General features: G+C 34.6%; 2 protein-coding genes across 2 annotated transcripts; both read left to right on the top strand.

Moving 5' to 3' along the window:
* Positions 1 to 6,276: 6,276 nt before the first annotated feature.
* Positions 6,277 to 12,260, top strand: LOC149933578 (uncharacterized). The gene is made up of 13 exons (XM_090155956.1): positions 6,277 to 6,490; positions 6,569 to 6,600; positions 6,720 to 6,806; positions 6,938 to 7,030; positions 9,797 to 10,003; positions 10,072 to 10,230; positions 10,290 to 10,436; positions 10,511 to 11,128; positions 11,210 to 11,323; positions 11,390 to 11,497; positions 11,560 to 11,780; positions 11,838 to 11,997; positions 12,067 to 12,260. The coding sequence occupies exons 5-13, from the start codon at positions 9,817 to 9,819 to the stop codon at positions 12,207 to 12,209; spliced, it is 1,857 nt and encodes a 618-aa protein (XP_090012082.1). The 5' UTR covers positions 6,277 to 6,490; positions 6,569 to 6,600; positions 6,720 to 6,806; positions 6,938 to 7,030; positions 9,797 to 9,816; the 3' UTR covers positions 12,210 to 12,260.
* A 5,729-nt stretch (positions 12,261 to 17,989) lies between these two features.
* On the top strand, positions 17,990 to 18,886 carry LOC149933577 (uncharacterized). The gene is made up of 2 exons (XM_090155599.1): positions 17,990 to 18,247; positions 18,581 to 18,886. Exons 1-2 carry the CDS (start codon positions 18,181 to 18,183, stop codon positions 18,865 to 18,867), a joined length of 354 nt encoding a protein of 117 aa, XP_090011725.1. The 5' UTR covers positions 17,990 to 18,180; the 3' UTR covers positions 18,868 to 18,886.
* Positions 18,887 to 19,341: the final 455 nt, after the last annotated feature.

Genomic DNA, 19,341 nt, shown 5'->3' with positions numbered 1-19,341 from the left:
AACTGAGATAAAATGGTAAAATAGAGTTTTCACAAGGCAGACAGAGGTGTCTCTCATAGGATTGCTTCATTTCAGATTGGAAACGCAATAAATATATTTCATTATTATTCTTCGACATATTTTCTGATTACAAAAATTTTAAATGATAAAGATATCAATAACATTGAAACTTGACTTAAATACATAAATTGTTGTGAAAAACCAAAGTAAAAATATTTTTTCATGTTAGTTAACACTAAATTTCTTTAAACTAAATCCCAAACTTATCATTAAGAAAGTGATTGTCCATAAGTTTAAAATCGGGATGATTACGCGTCACCTTCAAACATTTAACCCTAAGGAATACTTTTATTCAATCAAAACTGTAATACTACAATGGGAAATTTAATGTCCATTCGTAAACATTGTTGCTCGCTAGGAGCAGATTTTGACCAAACCTTTGTGGATTTATCTACCTCTACTATCCAGCATAAGGAAGTAAAAAGCGCTTAATAAAATATAAATATAAGCAACGATTTTTTTTAAGTTGGCGAAATTTGGATATCAAAAGTCAAAATTTCAGCCAGAGATTCCAACAGTAGACCGGTTTCGCCCTTTTGGGGCTCATCAGTGCTGTGTAGGAACTCTGGCTATCCTCGGAAATCTGCCGATATCAGTAAAACTAATAAACAACCAGACTGCCCTATATGTGAGCGATCCAGTACAATTTATAGTGAAATTCTTCACCAATTATTGCATGGTGGTCGCTATTCAGCAGACATCTTTTACTCTCGGGCTTCCGTTGAAATCCAACGGCAGATTTCCGAGGATAGCCAGAGTTCCTACACAGTACTGATGAGCCCCAAAAGGGCGAAACCGGTCTACTGTTGGAATCTCTGGCTGAAATTTTGACTTTTGATGTAACTATCTTAACGTTGGATTTCAAAGGAAGCCCGGAAAAATAATATACAGAAAAAAACCTGAGCGCAGTGACGTAGAAAACCAAATATTCTCTCGGATATAATTAATAGAAAGACCTATTAAAAAAACGAACTCTGTACCTAATTTTTAGCAATAGAAGGGCCGTGAACGTGGTCAGAGCCCTCGTATTTAACGGTGCATACGCGCCTACGGCGCGCGTACATCAACCTAACCTAACCTGACCCTATTTATACATCAAAAACAACGGGCTGTTATCGTCGATGTCATAAAAAATTCCATCAAGCCGTTTAACCCCAAGGATGGACAAAGGGAGGTCACGTGTACAGAGCGGTCAAATTCAGCATCTCTGACGCATTGCACCATAGGTAGCAATGCCTGGGATAGAGAGCTGACGCGCTGGTAAAACCAAGAGATAATACCGCCATGATAATTTGTAAATCGATTTAATCGTCAAGATGCCTTAAAAAGTGATCCTAACGTGAGTTTTACGACGCTTTGTGCACGTTGGACGCCTGACTGTTGTGATGATTTGTGTAGCTTCATATTACTATTATCATAAACTAGCGTAAACACGAACAAGGCGAATCTTCGAGTATTTACAGGGTGTTTGAGAGATGTCTGGCACAAATTTACACGTTTTCCTAAATTGTACCGTATCCGCTGTCAACAATTGGCCTCTTAAACGTCGAAAAACGCGCAAATGTGCAGTTTATATTATTCATTGAATCCAATAGTATCCATTTACTTAGCAATGGTTTCTTATCTTTTTCGATAAAAAAACAAAACTTGTATCAAAAGTGCGTTATTAAAATGAATGAAGTAAGCTACGTGTAGAAATATATTTTAACAATAACAATATTTTTCTTAGTGACTACGCTTATTCAAAAAAGAAAATTATTGAATTCCTTTTTTTATTCTTCTAAGGTCATAAGTAAGTAAAAACTTAATATCTTGTGAGGCATTTTGGAACGTATCAAGCTCATCTCCGTGTTGTTTTCCCAAAAGCTAGTAAACTGAATGAACCTGACTTGTGTAATCAATGGTCTCATTAAATTGTCACCCACAAAACAATGTTTTTAGTTTACAGGCTAAGTCTACAACACATGTTCTAGACGTTTTTTTGGACGATTAAAATGCTCAAATTAACAATAAATTGAGAAGCCTTAATAACTAAATTTACATTTCGTATCTTAAACTTGCTATGCTATGGCATACTTCACGAATGCTCAGGGAAATGCTGTGGAAGCGCGGCGCTTGCATCATCCTCAAAGACCACTTCCAAGTTGTCAAACGCTCACGGCGGTTGACAGACGCTTAAGAGAAACAGGAAAAATACAACCCACGGGACCTTTTACTACACAAAGAGACGTTCCAGTAGACGTGGAAGAACAAGTACTAACTTTCTTCGAGGATGATCCTACGAGAAGTACGAGGCAAGTTGGACGTCAATTGCAAGTCAACCATGTACTTGTATGGCGTATCCTTCGAGGACACCAGTACCACCTATTCCATTTACAAATGGTTACCGTGGTTCAATATTTAAATGAGGCCGATTATCAAAGACGAGTCGAATTTTGTCAGGGGTTTCAGGAGCAGACTAACGATGCCAATTGGTTAAGTACGATACTAGTTTCTGACGAGGCTAATTTTAACCGTGCTGGAATCTTCAATTTACAATTGGTCATGAGTGACAGCAAGATAATCCGCACGCGACTACCGTTAGGTCACATCAAGTACAGTCTAGTCTCAATGTGTGGTGAGGAATTGTTGGCGATCATTTAATTGGACCTTATTTTCTACCACCAAGACTAACTGGTGAGTCATACTAAACCTTTCTACAAGACAATTTACCAGAGCTATTTGAAGATGTACCGCTCGCAGTAAGACCACGAATGTGGATTATGCACGACGGAGTTTCCTCAGAGGTGGATAGCCGAGGTGCAACTGTTGCATTTCCAGCCAGATCTCCTGATTTAAACCCGAGTTATTTCTATCTTTGGGGCCATATTTAGGACTTGGTATACAAGACTGAAGCTCGAGACGTTGAAGACCAACGTCAACGCATAATTGACGCCTGTGACACAATCCGACACGCCAGAAATCTTTCGTCGTGTTCAAGAATCTTTCCGAAAACGCGTCCAAGCTTACCTACACGCCAATGGGGGCCATTTCGAACAATTTTTCTAAATACAATGATCGATGTTATGTTGTAAGGTAACCTCTGAGAAACCATAAATCAAATAAATTAATTTTTTACTCTATCTGTGTAATTTTAATCACCTTGTCATTATTTTAAATCGAGACGATAGAATACTTCTAGATACGAACGATGAATATTTTATCTTAATAAAAACAAGTTGGCAAGTCAAAATATACATCACGTTTTTACCTCTCCGTGCAAAGGTTAATCATTGCGTACGCAGTTTCTCGAAATCTCTGCGTTCGCGGTTGCTAGGAATTAGGGAACGAAGTCGAAGGGTTGGCAAAACCGCCGTGCGACGGTGAGCGTTAACGGATTAACTAGCGGTTGGGTTTGAATGGTTTTTTTCGTTAACGCTCACCGTCGCAACAGTTTTAACTCAGCGTGATTGAATATTTCGTTATTGTAATGTTTATGTGTAGGGTGTGAATGTTGAGTTTGTGTTATGACGGTTGTGGGTGTTGAGTTTGTGTTATGACGTTTGTGAGTGTTGAGTCTGTTTAGTTTGTCTGTTGTGTTGTGTTGGTATGGGCTTTTTCTCTTCAACTTCCTATTAACTTTTGGAAAGGACTGCGTGCTGAGTGTAACGGCAACCTCTCAACGTCCAATGGCAGGGTTTCCACCAATTGTTCACGGTATTCGTAAATTAAATATTTCAGTATTTTAATGTAAAATTTGATCGTGATCAGGAATTGAACTTGGGTCGCATCGTTACCATGCTGATAGTTCACCGCCGAGCCATTGATTTCCTTAGAGAAAATATTAAAGTAAAGGAACCATTATGATAAGGCGGGTTTTTTACTAAACGGATGAGTACAATATCTGTGGATATTTTCCATTGAGCTTTGTTTTTTTAATTTATGTGAACTTGTTAAAGTCTAAATTGCTTACGTATGAAAATTTAAAGGTCAAATCTTGTTTTAGCGCAGTCAGCAGATAAGATGATTAAAGGGTAGAACCCGTTAGTTTTTTGTAATTTATTTCGTTTTTTTCAGTTTTTCTTTTATCTATTGTGTCTTTGTTGGCGTATTAATTTGCAAGGGTAATACTTCATTTATGAAGAAAACATCGAGTTGGATACATCGTGCTCTTACGTTGTTCTGGTTTTTAACTGGGTCGTCATTACTTCGTAATTTATTTTAAACGCTTTCTCGACTGATAAAGATGTTTAATGCAGTTCATCAATTGGGTTCGTGGCTATTCTTTACAATCTGGGACAACAAAAGTAAAACTGATGAAGACACAGTTTTATTGTTTAATCTATACTAAGTAAAAAGAGTATTGATACGTTTTGATATTCCTCAGGGTATACGAAGATACAACTATTATTTGTAGACGAGGCTAATGGAGTTTTTTTATTATAGTGTTTAAAATTTTTTCATCGGAATTTTCTTGTTTTTTTAATTCCACCATCTAAGCGGGACCAGGGGTAAAAGTAAGATTTGGGTGGGGATATATTTCCTTGATTTAAGTAATATTAATATTATTTGTACTTCAATTTTTTTATTTTTAGCGTTTTGAGCACGTAGAGCACGTGATGGACGTGCAATTTTTGAGCATTTTTTAGAACTTAGGCCAAAGTAGACGAATATTGGGAGATATCGTAGGTCTCGTTGGTATTTGTCCTACAAAATCGATTTCCACTCTGATGCCTTATCGTTCTGTGGCTGGCTTTGTTGTGTTTTTAAAAATTAATTCCCGCAGAGTTTCGCATAGTCTATCGGCCTTTTGGCTACGAGTATATGCGGTATCTGTCACGCTCTCGAGCACAGTGATCGCTGCTCGACTAAGCGAAAAGTGTAGTATTCACTACGTAATGCTAGTAGCAAACAGAGCCTTCTCTTTCAATTAAGCCTACTTTAGTGTCTTTTCGGGTTACATATAGTGTATTTCTGGTAGGTTTCTGCCGTATTACGTACCGCCCTATAATATTGAGTAGCTTTTTGTCGGGCAGGTTTGTTTACGTAGTAAGCTATTTACAAAGGCAAAAAATTCTTAATTTATGATTGCTTCTAAAAACATCATATGAAAAATTGCGCACAGGGTAAACGTACTCGGCGGGTAAAGGAGGGAAACCAAGTTAAGGTTAGGTTATCTTAAGTAAGGTTAGGTTAAGGTTAAGAAGATTCTATAACCTGTCCATTAAGAAACTATTGTAGGCTTAATTTAAATAGAAGGCTCTATTCGCTATTAGCATTACGTAGTGAATACTGCATTTTTCGCTTACGAAGAGACTACCCGAGGTGGTTATCACCGATTTTGTTGAAACTCGGGGGTTAGGTAGACCTTATGGTAGTATGAAAATTGCCAAAGGGAAAAGTTGCAATGGGCTTTAGTTTTCCCATGGCAACCGAAAATGTTTTTGATCTCTCAAAACAAAAAATCCCCATTTAAAAATGCATGGGATTTTCTCAGTTTCACAGGGAACTTACTTACTTAAAAAATTTGAAACACATTTATTTTCAAAACATACCCAAAAAGATTAATTTGACCTATTTTGGGTAAAATTGATCAATGATTTTGGCTAATATTGATAAATTTTGGTTAAATTTTTACAAAATTGGGTAACCCAGAAAATCCCATGCTTTTTTAAATGGGGAGGTCAAAAACATTTTGGGTTGCCATAGGAAAGCTAAAGCTCATTGCAATTTTTCCCTTTGGCAATTTTCATACTATCATAACCCTAGTAGCACAGCACTTCCGTTTTAGGGTTGGGAAAGAGTCAGACCGTTGAAAATGCGGTCGTAGTTGGCTGGTGGTCAGCGCCTGACTTATTACCGACTGTAGATTTTGGTTTGGTTTTCTTACCACCCATAAAACGACACAGAACCCGCCAGCGTTCTTTCCACCTGTAAACCAACTAGTAAACCGACTGCTACATTTTCATTTATAAAATACGTTTTTATCAATAACAGCCATGTATTTATCGTGTACTATTAATTATTATTAAGTATTGTATTTAATAAAAAAAATTTAATCAATATAAATTTCTAATTAAACATTTTAATTAAGTTTAAATGATCGAGTTGTACTTAATTTTATTATATAAATGTAAAATCACACCTAAATGAACTTTAAATTATATCTAATAATAATATAATATTAAAATATATGCAATATTAATACTTTTAATCCTTGAAAGTACATATATTTTCTTATTTTATTACACATAATATCTTTAGAACTTAAATTTTGGACTTAATCGAAATAGTGAAAGCCAAATATTTTAAAATCGCGTTTATATCACGGGCAAACTCCATACTTTGAACATACCAGAATCAGCTAAAATTTAGCGTACGTGTAGATCAAATTATAGAAGACAAGTTATTACAAGAATCGCTAACAAAAATAAATATCATAATATTATAAGTAAGTTATTTTATTTCGTAGTTTTAAATATTTTAATATAGTAAAAATATATTTTATAACAATTGTGACATTTTTTAGATGAGCTACAGATGGCAGGACCATCGACAAGAGTAAGCAAACGTTACCATGATTACACGGCCAACTTTATTTATGAGCTATCGCACATTGGCAGTGGTCAAGAGGAAGACGAAACTTTCATAAGGAAATTTTCTTTCGTTCTTTTCCATAGCGCGTGGTAGAAGGGTCGCCATTTTACTATTCAGCTATTTTCGTGGCACTTAACAATTTCCATTATATTTTCAAGCTCTTATTAAAGGTAATTCATTTTCAAATTAATTTGGTATTCAGTCCATCAATTATTATAGTTATTTTAAATATATTTGGTTATAGCTTTTTAATTAAGATTTCACTGCCTAACGTTATAACCTTAAATATTCCTGTTTACAGCACGTGGTAGAAGGTTCACCATTTATCTATACTGTATCGTGGAACTTTAAATTTTCATTCTTTTTTTTTCACAAGTTTCAAACTCTTGTAAAGGTAATTAATTTTGAAATTATTTGGGTATTCAGTCGCTTAGATATTTGAGGTATTTTTGAATATATTTTGCTATAGTTAATTAACATGTAAGTGCTTAACATTAAAACATTAAATTTGAATATTTATTAAGTAGTTCATAGTATTAATAAATAATGTTTTCCTATTTGAATAGTAGCTATACAATTTTGTACTGATTTCATGGTCTACTGTTTTATATTTAAAATGAATAACGGTAATGAGTCTACGCAAGATTTTGATAAAAGTTATATCCCCAGGGGATTACGTCAGCGGCAGATGCGAAGAAATAGAGCTAATTATGTCCAAAGCATTTTAGATAGAGTTTTTAATGAAAAACCACCAGACTATCAACCAAATTTAGATATAGTTGAATACTCTATAGCATCAGATAGTAATGGGGCAATTGAACAAACCGATCGTGAGGAGCAAAATGATAACGGCTATTTAGGTCTAGAAAATCTATCTAATGGGTCTCCAAGCTCATATGATAGTTCTGATATTCAGATTAACGATAGTAGTACAACTGAAGATGGCTTATTAGATTTGAAAGAGGACATTCGAAACTGGGCCCTTAATCATAATTTAGATTCTGTCAGGCTGAATAGCTTACTAGAAATTCTTCGTGCCCATGGCCATAATGAGCTACCGAAAGACTCTAGAAGTCTTTTACATACACAGAGAGAGTGCAGTGGAATATTAACTTTAACTAATGGGGAATATTGGCACATTGGTTTCCAAAGAGGTTTGACAGAATTTATAATTTCTCACCCGAATTATGCTGATGAAATTTCATTTGCTATAAATATAGATGGCCTACCTTTATACAAAAGTTCTAATGTAAATTTTTGGCCAATTTTGGCAGGGGTTTATAGTTTCTCTGGAGGTGTACTAGGCAATATTTTTCCTGTTGGGGTGTTTTGTGGGGAATCTAAACCGGGAATTCTTGACGAGTATATGCAGCCATTTATAAATGAATTAGACGAGCTTAATGCAAATGGTTTTATTTACGGGGGTAAAACATTCAGTTGCAATCTACATGGGCCATTTATATTGGATACGCCAGCTAGGGCTTTAGTGAAAGGTACAAAGGGACATACGGGGTTTTTCAGCTGTGATAAGTGTACAATTAGAGGTTTTAGATGTGATAACCACACTGTATTTTTGGAGTTAGAAGGTTCGGATGAGCTTGTCACACTTCGTACTAACGAATCATTTCGTAACAAGGATAATGAAGAGCATCATTTAGCTGGTAGGCCTTCTCCCTTAGAACAGCTAGATATTAACATGGTAGCCAATTTTCCCCTTGACTATATGCATTTGGTATGCCTTGGTTGTATGAGAAGAATGTTACATAGTTGGGTAAGAAAGGGAAAATTAGTAGTCCGTCTTAGCAGTCAATTGGTTCAACACTTTTCAGAGAAACTCAAAAATTGTAGAGGGTATATTCCATGTGAATTTGCCCGTAAACCGCGAGCACTTAAATACATCGATCGCTGGAAAGCAACAGAACTTAGACAGTTTTTGTTGTATACTGGTCCAGTTTTGGGAAAGGGTATTCTTTCCACAGATGTACTCAATCATTTTAGACTATTACAGTGTGCCATTTATATATTAGCTTCTCCGACTCACAGTAAAAATCTCTCAAATTACGCCGGCGATCTCTTAGAGATGTTTGTCTCTTCTTCCCCAGATTTTTATGGAAATGCATTTGTCAGTTGGAATATCCATTCCCTAACACACTTAGCAGCTGACGTACAAAGATTTGGTCCGTTGGACTTCTTTAGTGCTTTTTCATTTGAAAATTTTTTGCAGCTTTTAAAAAAGAAAATAAGATCTCCTAATAAGCCATTGCAACAACTTTTTAAAAGATTGGGTGAATGTCAAAATATTTTAGAAAACAAAAGAAAGGGTATACGTTATGGGCTCAAAAAAGAATTTAGAGACCGTAGAGCCAATTTACCTGATGATGCGAAATCTTTCAAAAAATTTGTGTCCCCTATTTACACAATATCTACGTATCCACCTGACAATTGTTTTCAGTTATCTACTGGCGATGTTATTTTAATAAAAAGCCTTTATCAATCCAAAAATAAAGATATAGCAATTGTTGGTAATATATGTAAATTTCATGACAACAGTTTTACATACCCATTGCGTTCATCACTGCTTGGAATATTTGTGGCTAGAGTATCCAAGCAACTAAAAACCTATCCCATAGATTTAATTGAAAGAAAGTGTTTTCATTATCCAAATAAAAACAACTCATTGTTTACCATAGTTCCCCTCCTACATTATGCATAAATATCATTTTAACTTTTTTAGTATCTGTCAGTAGCGGTGCTAAGATATTTTACACATCCACTCATATCCACAAATGGTTTAAATTTGAAAATTAATTAAAAATTTACTTCAACTGAATTTTTTTTAAATTTTAGTAATACCAATTGAAAATTAATAATAAATAGTAATAATCAACTAAACTAATAACCAAGACAGCACCATCATGCCTCAGTCATCTTGTCAACGGTAGCCCCAAAAACCAAATGTTTTACCCTTTTAAAAATTCCAAGCCTGATCTTAGCACCGCTACTAATATCCCCTTTATATTGTAAAAACTTAAGTGGTAACATTCAAAATGTGTTACAATTTTGTTTAGTATTAGTGTTTAAATTTTTTCCTTGTTTATTCTCGCGAGATTGATAACTTTTCTAATTGCACTTGCTGAGAGGCAATATTTTATTTTTGAAGGATCTTTGGTTTTTGTTTAAATGTATGTGATATTCAACTTTGATGGGGAAGATACTGTGGAAGCTGTTCCCTATTCTTGGTGCCCAAATAGGTCATCGTGTTATTGGCCACCATCACGACAACACGAAGCTATTAAATTAATTACAGATGGTGCTACACCGAATGATGACTGGAAGCTATATAATGGAAAAATAATGACCAAAACTAGTAAGTTTGATTTAGTAGTAAAAGCGAAAAGGCAGCTCTTAAAAAAGACTTTCTATATTTTCTATTAGTGCCGTATAGCAAAGCTCGTGAGCTTCTAACGAGATCTGAATATACTTCAGACCTTTCAAGCGAGTTGGACATTGGCCGAGGTGGAAAAAGAAAAATACTTAAACGGCAATATGCTCATGAAAAAGTAGCAAACTGCAAAGAGTCAGACTCTGATGAAGGTGAATAATAAAATCTATTTTTCAAAAGTTTATAAAATTTAACGATATTAACATCGTAGATGACACGCAAGAATCTCTTAAAAAATGCCCTAAAAATCGACCAGGTAGGAGACAAATATCGTTGCCAAAACCACCAAATTTTCCGATTAGTAAGAGTTCTTCAGACTTGTCAGCCACTAGCGTTCAAACTTCGATTGAATTGATATGTAAGTTATGAGTATCTAAAACATTGATATGGCCAAGCTAGCTTTTTATCTTAATACATATTTTTCTTGTACAGCAAAAGAAAAGGAGACTGATGCAATATGTAGTAATGTACTACAAGATGAACCTTCTAACCTAATGAGCAGCCCACTACCAGGACAATCGTCTCAACTAGTTAGCACCGCACTATCCGATCAATCTTTTGAACTAATTGGCACTCCACTTCAAGTTCAAGCATCTAAACTGCTCACCACTCCTCTACAAACTTCTAATCTATATGGCCCCTTTCAAGATTATTCTTCTAAACTAGTTAGCACCCCACTACAAGATAAATCCTCTAAACAAGTTAATCTTAAAAGATCTACATTAATTCGTAAATATGTGCAACCTAAAGTGGTGCCTAAAAAAAAAGTTAAAATTCCATCTAAAATTCTAACTGATTTAACTGTCTCTAATGTAAATTTAAATAATAACATTACTCTACCTACTACCATTAGAACTAATAACCAACAACCAGGCATGCTATCTGACCTAGACAATCTTAGCGTAAGTGTAGGAAATATAGAAACTTCAAGTAAAGAAAATGTTGCTGCCTTTTCATCACAAACATCAAATCCAGTGTTTTCAGCCTTTATGTCATCTCCATCTCCTCTGAATACCGAAAGACCACAAGTTAATTTCTACTGTAACAAAGGTTTTGAACGAAATTTTGTTGCTTATTTCATTCTTATTCTCAAAAATATCCTTAGTTAAAGCTTCCATTTTCTTTTTTCAGACAATTCACAACGATATGAACCAAGATGTCTTGAAAATCACAATAACTCGACTTCGAGAAAATATTCATCGAATGAAGGGAGTGACGATTTGAGAAAAACAAGAACCTTCGAAGGTATTTACATTGAATACTTCGAAAACCTTTTCATTTTGTAGTCTTATAAAATAATTTAATTCTTAGATCCGGATCAGCAGGATTACCGGACAGATGAAACATTCCGCAGTAGCACGCTTCGTACAAAAGCATCCTATAATGTCAGGAATGTTGGAAGACGTGATCATTTATTAGGTATATATGACATAGTATATTCATTTCTATTGATTCTTAATTTTTATTTGTAACCAACATAGGTTTAAGTCCGGAAAAATTTCAAAGAACTGTGCTTTTTATGTTGACTGATCTGAATGCAAAAATGGATAAAGCCCTTGAAATTTGCATGAAAGACAGAAATGCTCAACCTGATTTTGAAGATCTAAATATTCCCGGATGTCCGGAGTTTCCCTTCAAAACTTTGGAAGAGGTAGAAAAATTCGAACAACTTATTGAAAATGAAAATGTGAAGGACAAAGCTGTAAGAGTTAAAATCAATTGATAATTAAAAGATAAATAATCTAATATACATTTTTAGGTTAAAAAGTTTGCTTCCTTTGGAGGGAAAAAGGTGAAAGATATGACAAGAAGGATTTTGAAGAATGTGATGTGTCACGAGCTGGTTCTCAAATTTAATTGGATTGGAGTTAACAATAAATATGCGTTTAAAGAGCTTAAACTCAAAGATGTCATAATTGGTAAAATACGATCTTGATTAAAATTCTGTGCTCATTTAAAATTCAGCTATTAACCATTAACCAATTTAGGAGCTGTTCAGTTAAATATGAAGGGCAGTAAAGTTTTTGAAATAGAGGGCATAATCCAAAAATGGGTCAAGTATGCTCCTGACAGAGAAGGCGGTAGAAGTAAAAGAAATCAAGAAAAGAAAGACACAGATGACAGTGATTAATAGTCGAGCTAAATGAGTTATTTTTTCCAAGAAAAAAATTAAATGCAATCTCTAAACCAATTGTATGGTTTCATTTTTTTGTGTAATAAAATGATTTTCACGATTATACCGTTTTAAATTACTATTAGGAAGGCAAGGTTTTATTTTAATTTTTTCAGGGTTGTTTTTAGCATTGGAGTGCAATATGTTGTTCGGTATTTTTATAGTCAGCTTCCAAATTCCACCTCGTTTCCAACAACGGTTTCCCTGAAACATCCAACACTAAAACGACAGTAAAATCCGCAGTTGGCCAAGGGTAATCCAACCCCTTTTTAACAGTCATTTCTTAAGATAATACGGCAGTAAAATCGGCGTTGGCCATTGCTTTCTCAACCTTTTTCCAACAGTCGTTTTTAACGGTAAAACAGTAGTAAAATCAGTGGTTGGCCAACGGCTAGCCAACCTTTGGCCAACTGCTCTCTCCAACAACAAAGCGACTGTAAAACATACAGTTGGGCAGGTAGGTCATTGCGTCCAAAAAATCACAGTCGTACCGACCCAGTCGGCCAGATCGTTAACCACCGCAGTCGGGCCAACCGATTTGTGCTACTAGGGAAGGTCTACCTAACCCCCGAGTTTCAACAAAATCGGTGATAACCGCCTCGGGTAGTCTCCTTGTTAGTGTAATGTGATCGAGAGCGTAACAGATACCACATTAACTGTTAGCCAAAAGGCCGAGAGATGATGCGACACTCTGTGGGAATTTATTTTTATAAACACAACAAAACCAGCCACAGAACGATAAGGCACCAGAGTTGAAATCGATTTTGTAGGCCAAATACCAACGAGACCTACGATATCTCCCAATATTCGTCTACTTTGGCCTAAATTCTAAAAAAACGCTAAAACAATTGCTGGTCCATCCCGTGCTCTACGTGCTCAAAGCGCTAAAAATAAAAAAATTAAAGTACAAATAATATTAATATTACTAAAATCAAGGAAAATATCCCCACCCAAATCCCCTACTTTTACCCCTGGTCCCGCTTAGATGGTGGAATTAAAAAAAAAACACAAGAAAAATCCGTTGAAATTTTTTTAAACATTATAATAAAAAACTCCATTAGTTTCGTCTACAAATAATAATTGTATCTTCGTATACCCTGAGGAATATCAAAATGTACCAATACTCTTTTTACTTAGTATAGATTAAACAATAAAACTGTGTCTTCATCAGTTCTTCTTTTGTTGTCCCAGATAGTAAAGAATCCCCGGGTTCGTTAGTTTTTATTTATAAAGAGCCCTAACTATTCCGCCTACGGTCATTCATTGATATACGAGCTGACGCTTAGTCAAGTGGCTTTCTTTGCTTTGCGAATGGCAAGTTTTTCGCTTCTTGTTAATTCATTTTTTATTGGTGTGGATATTTGGTTATCTACGATTCCTAATGCAGTCATTGATTTCCTGGGTGTGCGAGTCATTATATGATATTGGAAACTGAACGGTATGTCACAACGTCAACAGGAAGTCTACGAGTCGTCCACTACCAGATGTCGAATAAAGCTATAACTACGGTATCTTCATCAAGGGCGAGTGTTGAAATAAAATGAGCATTAAAGATGTGGCAACTATTTCGTAAGCGAGAAAATACAAATACCCTCTGTTGATATTTCTTTCATTAAAATTTGTTTCGTATTATATTCAACTGATAAACTTGTACTGTAAATAGGGTTAAATTAAATTGTGCATTGCTTTAGTACGTCTAACTCGCTGTTGTAACTACTTTATTTATAATATTCTGAATAAATTAAAATCGGTTGTTTCATCTCAATTATTTTAATTATAATTAAAATTTTATACCGGGAGGGATAGAACCGGGATTACGGTTTTAGTAAATAACTCTGAATTGCGGAGATATATCTTTAAGGGTCATCTCGAGTAATTAATACCACTAGGGACAATTCTTACGATGAGAGGTAAATTGTGACTTGCCAACTTGTTATTTTATGACATTTATAAATATTAAAAATATCATAGAATAAATTGACGTTAATATGTTTATAAAAGCGTAAAGGAAAACGGACATTTACCAAAGCTGTTTTCTAAATATTGTTGTAGTATAATATGTGTTGGTGTTTCTGTGGTAGAATTTTATCTACGCAATAATTTAAATTGAAAACGATACATCATTATATTTAAAGAAGAAAAAAATGTTAAAATCTATTAACTATTAATATACGTTTCCACTTAAGCTAAATTTATAATTTTCAGTGAAGCTTAATAGGCTTCCGTAGTTCTATAGTAGAACACTCGCATGTCAGGCAGAAGGGCCTGGATTCAAATCGCACCCGACCATTTCATAAATTGATAATAAGACGTTTACCGTGAGTATTTGGTAGAATACCTGCCATTTGGATTCTACGACCTTTAACGTAACCCTTAGCGCTCGGTCCGTCGAAAAGTTTTCGAAAAATCAAAAACAAAATTTCAAATATCAACTAAAATGCTAAATTTGGCCTTTTTTGTAGAAATTCATCAAGTTTGGGTAAAATTTCAATGAATTTTATAAATGAAGAAATATTTACAAAATTTTACCTAAAAAGGGTTTTGACAATTTTTTTTAATCGACAAAAATTGGATAAATTAACCAAAAAGGGAAAAAAGACCAAAATTGGGTAAATTGACCTAAAATGTTTCAAATTGGATAAAATCATGTTAAGCCAACTAATATCGTCTAAAATTGGGTAAAATGATAAAATTTGGGTAAAATAATCAAAAGTAACAAATAAGTATGATCAGAAGTAACAAATAAGTATGAAACTGATTGAACTAGTTTTTGTCGTATAACCAGAAGAAATAAGTGTGACACTCAACGTCTGACTAGTAGTAACAAATAAGTGTGATCAGAATTAAATATTAAGAGTGATAGTGATTGAAGGAATCTTCGATGCTTTCAAAGTATGACTAGAAGTAACAAATAAGTGTAAATAAGTAATGTGTGACCGTGGATATATTTTGGTTTTGATACCGGCGTTGCAGGTTGCTGTGAATAGCTCAAACAAACTTAACACATTAGAAGGATTGTGTGTATTCTGACCGTTGTACGTCTTTTTCTTGTCTACTGTTGGAATCTCTGGCCTAAATTTTTTGACTTTTGATAAAAATATCTTAAAGTTGGAATTCAAAGGAAGCCCGAGCGTAAAAGATGTCTGCTGAATAGCGACCGCCATTTAATAATTGGTGAAGAATTTCCCTATAAGTTGCAATGGACTGCTCACATATAGGGCACTCTGAATGTTTTTTGTTTTACTGATATCGGCAGATATCCGAGGATAGCCAGAGTTCCTACACAGCACTGATGAGCCCCAAAAAGGTGAAACCGGCCCACTTTTGGATTCACTGGCCTAAAAATAATGGCTTTTGTTCAATTTGCTTTTTATTGAAAAATTCATATCATTAAAAAATTATTTGAAATTATTTTTTATTCGAAAGTTTATAAATAATATTGGACATAAAATTTATAAATCATTTTTAATTTTAGGCGAGTATGTTAAAAAATTTAAAATGATAAAGTTGTGGGTGTTTTTAATATTCAATAACGCAATATTTTCATTTATGAATGTATGAGAATTACTAGGGTTAAAGAATGGAAGTTCGATGTTCGTTTAATGTTACTGCGGTGTTTGAACACGTACAATTAAAGGTGTTATACAGGAACAAATTATGTGTTCGAACACGTGTATTGAATGGCGCCCAAACGTAAATTACCGGTGTTAAAACACGTGGACGATCAGTATATGATCACGAGAACGATTTGTGTTTAAACACGTAATATTGGGTGTGTAAGCACGTGCATGGTTCGTTTTTAAACACGTGCATGGTTCGTTTTTAAACACGTGCATGGTGCGTATTTACACACGTAGCGATTGATGAATATACACGTGGACGGTCGGTTTATGCACACGTTGATGGTCGGTGTATGCACACGTGGACGGTCGGTGTATGTAGACGTGGACGGTCGGTGTATGCACACATGCGAAAAACGTTATCAAATCGTGCTGTAACACGTGTTTGAGGGTGACAGGCTCGCCGTTTTCCCCACGTGACTTCCACACGTGTACCGCACTATCATATTACTCGTGTTTAATACGTGTTTTTGCTACCTGGGTAAGAAAGATTTGCACAAGGACATCCCACAAATTGTAAGCGTAGCTTTTTTCTAGGAACCTTGCATCCTACGGGATAGGTTTTAGATTGAATTAAACCCGCCGCGTCATGGCGCTAGGTGCATAAAATTTGAGGGCGAACCAAAGATAAATCGGCCAAGAGCTAATTTTTCTCTGGGGTTACCCGGCGTAGCCGACGGCAAAATTCGTGTTCTCAAATTCCAAGTCATTAGAGTTGATGCTATACTGACAATGAACTAGTTGTAACAAAATGGATTTAGAAGAAAATGAAGAAAAATTTTATAGTTAATTCAATTAGGATATTTAATTAATTAATTAGAAATAGCTGTTGGATGTTTTTAATTTTTAAAACTTTTTCAAGTTTTTATCGGATGACGACACATGTGAATAATTCAGATGATACAAATCATAAAACAATAAATCTGTGTGAGAATACACCTGGGAATCTTTTAAATAACTCTTCACAATTATGCAAGATGTGTGTATAAAGAATAAAATAATTTAAAAAGTAGGTTTAAATGACAAATTAAAGTTGAATTTATTTTGATATTTAACGTAATATGTTATTAATCTAAGAAGAAAAATCCCCGAAAAAAATAAAATGGTTCCGAAGACCATTCAAAGTATGTCTTATCTGTAGAAGCTTTTACTTAAGTGGGAATGTTTTTAATATAGAAACTGGTTTCTCAATTTACTAGAAATTCATGGAGTAAAGAATAAAATGTAATATTGCAAGTCGCTAATAAAGATCAAAAACGTTTTTAGGATTCACGTTAAAGATAAAAAAAGACAAGGTAACAAAAGATAAAAACGTGTACTCAGTAGCCATAAAACTACATTAATATGATCTTTGAGTAAAAGGTCTAAACTAAGATTAATAAGGAATTGAATTCTAAAATAATTAAAAAATGACACATTTTCATCGAATTAAAACTATAAACCCCATCAAGATAAAACCAGCACGTTTATCAGTATATATAAAAAATGATCGAAATTTTAAGAAATGATTTATTTTAAAATGTTTTGTTCAATTATGCCCCACTCCGGGTGTTGTCATTTATTTTCAATTGAAAATTGTATTTATCTGCCGTTAATCCAAATGGCTACTTATTTTTATCTTACAATACGAAGAATCCGTATCCTCTCATAGTTATTGAAGGCATTCTTGGCTATATCAGTTGCATTTGTGCGGGAGTATACAAATAAAGATAACGAATGTATTTGTGGACTTCAAAAAAAAGGTTATCTTTCAGAGAAAGATGCACCACCCCAGCTTCAATGCCAAGATATTTTCATAGTTGATATTGTCTATTTACAAAATATTTCTTCACATAATGTAGATTATATTAGAGACAAGGTGACAATTAAGCAATTTTTTAACCAAACGTATTGTTCGACTTCTCTCGCAGTAATTTTTTTAATTACTTCATATATCAGTCAAAATTATTGCGAGACTAATGATCTGTAGACGAAGAATGTATTTATCTGTGTAGTAAATAACAAGGTTGAATGCGAAATAAAAAGGTTATACCACCTAAAATAGGACAAACTATGATGTTGTTCCATTTTCAGTATACACGTTTGTTCGGTTATCCTTGGTTGGTGCGCTAATTCGATGGCACATTTAGATATGACACAATTGTTTTGAACGAAACGTGATAATTTAGCCCTCGTGGTTCTCAATTTAATGGTTAACTCAACCGTATAAAAAAGCCGTTCAACTGTCTGTAGAACATATTACTCCTTGTGTTAATACGCTTTAACCAAACATTATTCGTTTTCTGTGAAACTACAACAATCCTTCAAATATGATCTCCTCATTCAAACCCTTCGTTTTTCTCCTCTTCGCTTCATGCTTCATCGCATTAGCCATGGGTAAGTGAACATTTTCGTTCTTATTTTCCTGGAACAATAAGATCTGGACTATAGTTGAAATATTTTCCTTTATATATCTGGCAATAGAGTGGATAATGATTTTGTTCAAGCGATTAGAAGGAAATTATTATGGTATTAATAAAGCAACGTTTAGTGTTCAATTGCGGAGCAATATTGAATCGCATATGTTTTGAAAGGCGAAGTTTTATTAAAATTTTGTGCATTGTAAATTTTATTTATAACATTTTCTATCAAATATCAAAGCGCTTTTCTTGTAAAATATAATTATTAACTACACACGATCTAAAACTCTAATCTCGAAATCGCTTGCAGGTCAGTCGGCCACTAATAACGTGACTGGGAGTGGCGTTGCCGGTGCAGGAGCTGGTGGTACTGGATCTCAAGCCCAGGGGACCAATCCTTTAGCTAATATCACAACCAGTGGCCAAGGTTCGGTAGGTACCGACTTGGGAAGCAATGCCGGATCAGGAAATGCTAGTGGCCTTGCCTCGGCTGGTAACGGCAATGCCAGTTCCGCTTCTGCCGCGGGTGGATTTGGAACTGGTGACGGTGGCGCTGCTCAAATAAGCACTCAAACTTGCGCCACAGGAGGTTGCTAAGGATTTGAAGACAGATTACACTTACAGAAATGTACCAACTATAGTAAATTTTCTCTGTTAATTGTCTTGTTCATCTTGCACTTTTAAATAAAACATGTTCGATACAAAGATTTATCATTGTACATTTTTTCGTATAACATTTTAACAGTTAATTATTTATTTACGTTTTTGATTGCTTAAGTACTATTTGTTTTGAAGATTTAATACTTGATGCCATATTTCGTTCCGCAAAATACTTCCGTTAAACTGTTTCTTTCTGTTTAGTTTGGTCCATGGAATGTTTGAGAAATGCAATAAGCGTCTAGAAAGGTTTATTGTTTTTATTGTATGAGCTTCGTTTGGCTGTTTTGCACAAAATGCCATAGTTTTCTTTGTCCTTTGTTTGACCAGTTTCGAATTCACCTCTGTTCAGGACGAAACCCTTTCATCGCTTTTGATACGTCAAATTACAGGATTAAACTCGATATGCTAATA

Source organism: Leiobunum rupestre, chromosome 8, assembly GCF_980474605.1.
Source record: "Leiobunum rupestre chromosome 8, qqLeiRupe1.1.hap1, whole genome shotgun sequence".
Taxonomy (NCBI): Eukaryota; Metazoa; Arthropoda; class Arachnida; order Opiliones; family Sclerosomatidae; genus Leiobunum; species Leiobunum rupestre.
The sequence above is the reverse complement of the archived record's forward strand: the minus strand, read 5'-3'. Positions and strand labels throughout refer to the sequence as shown.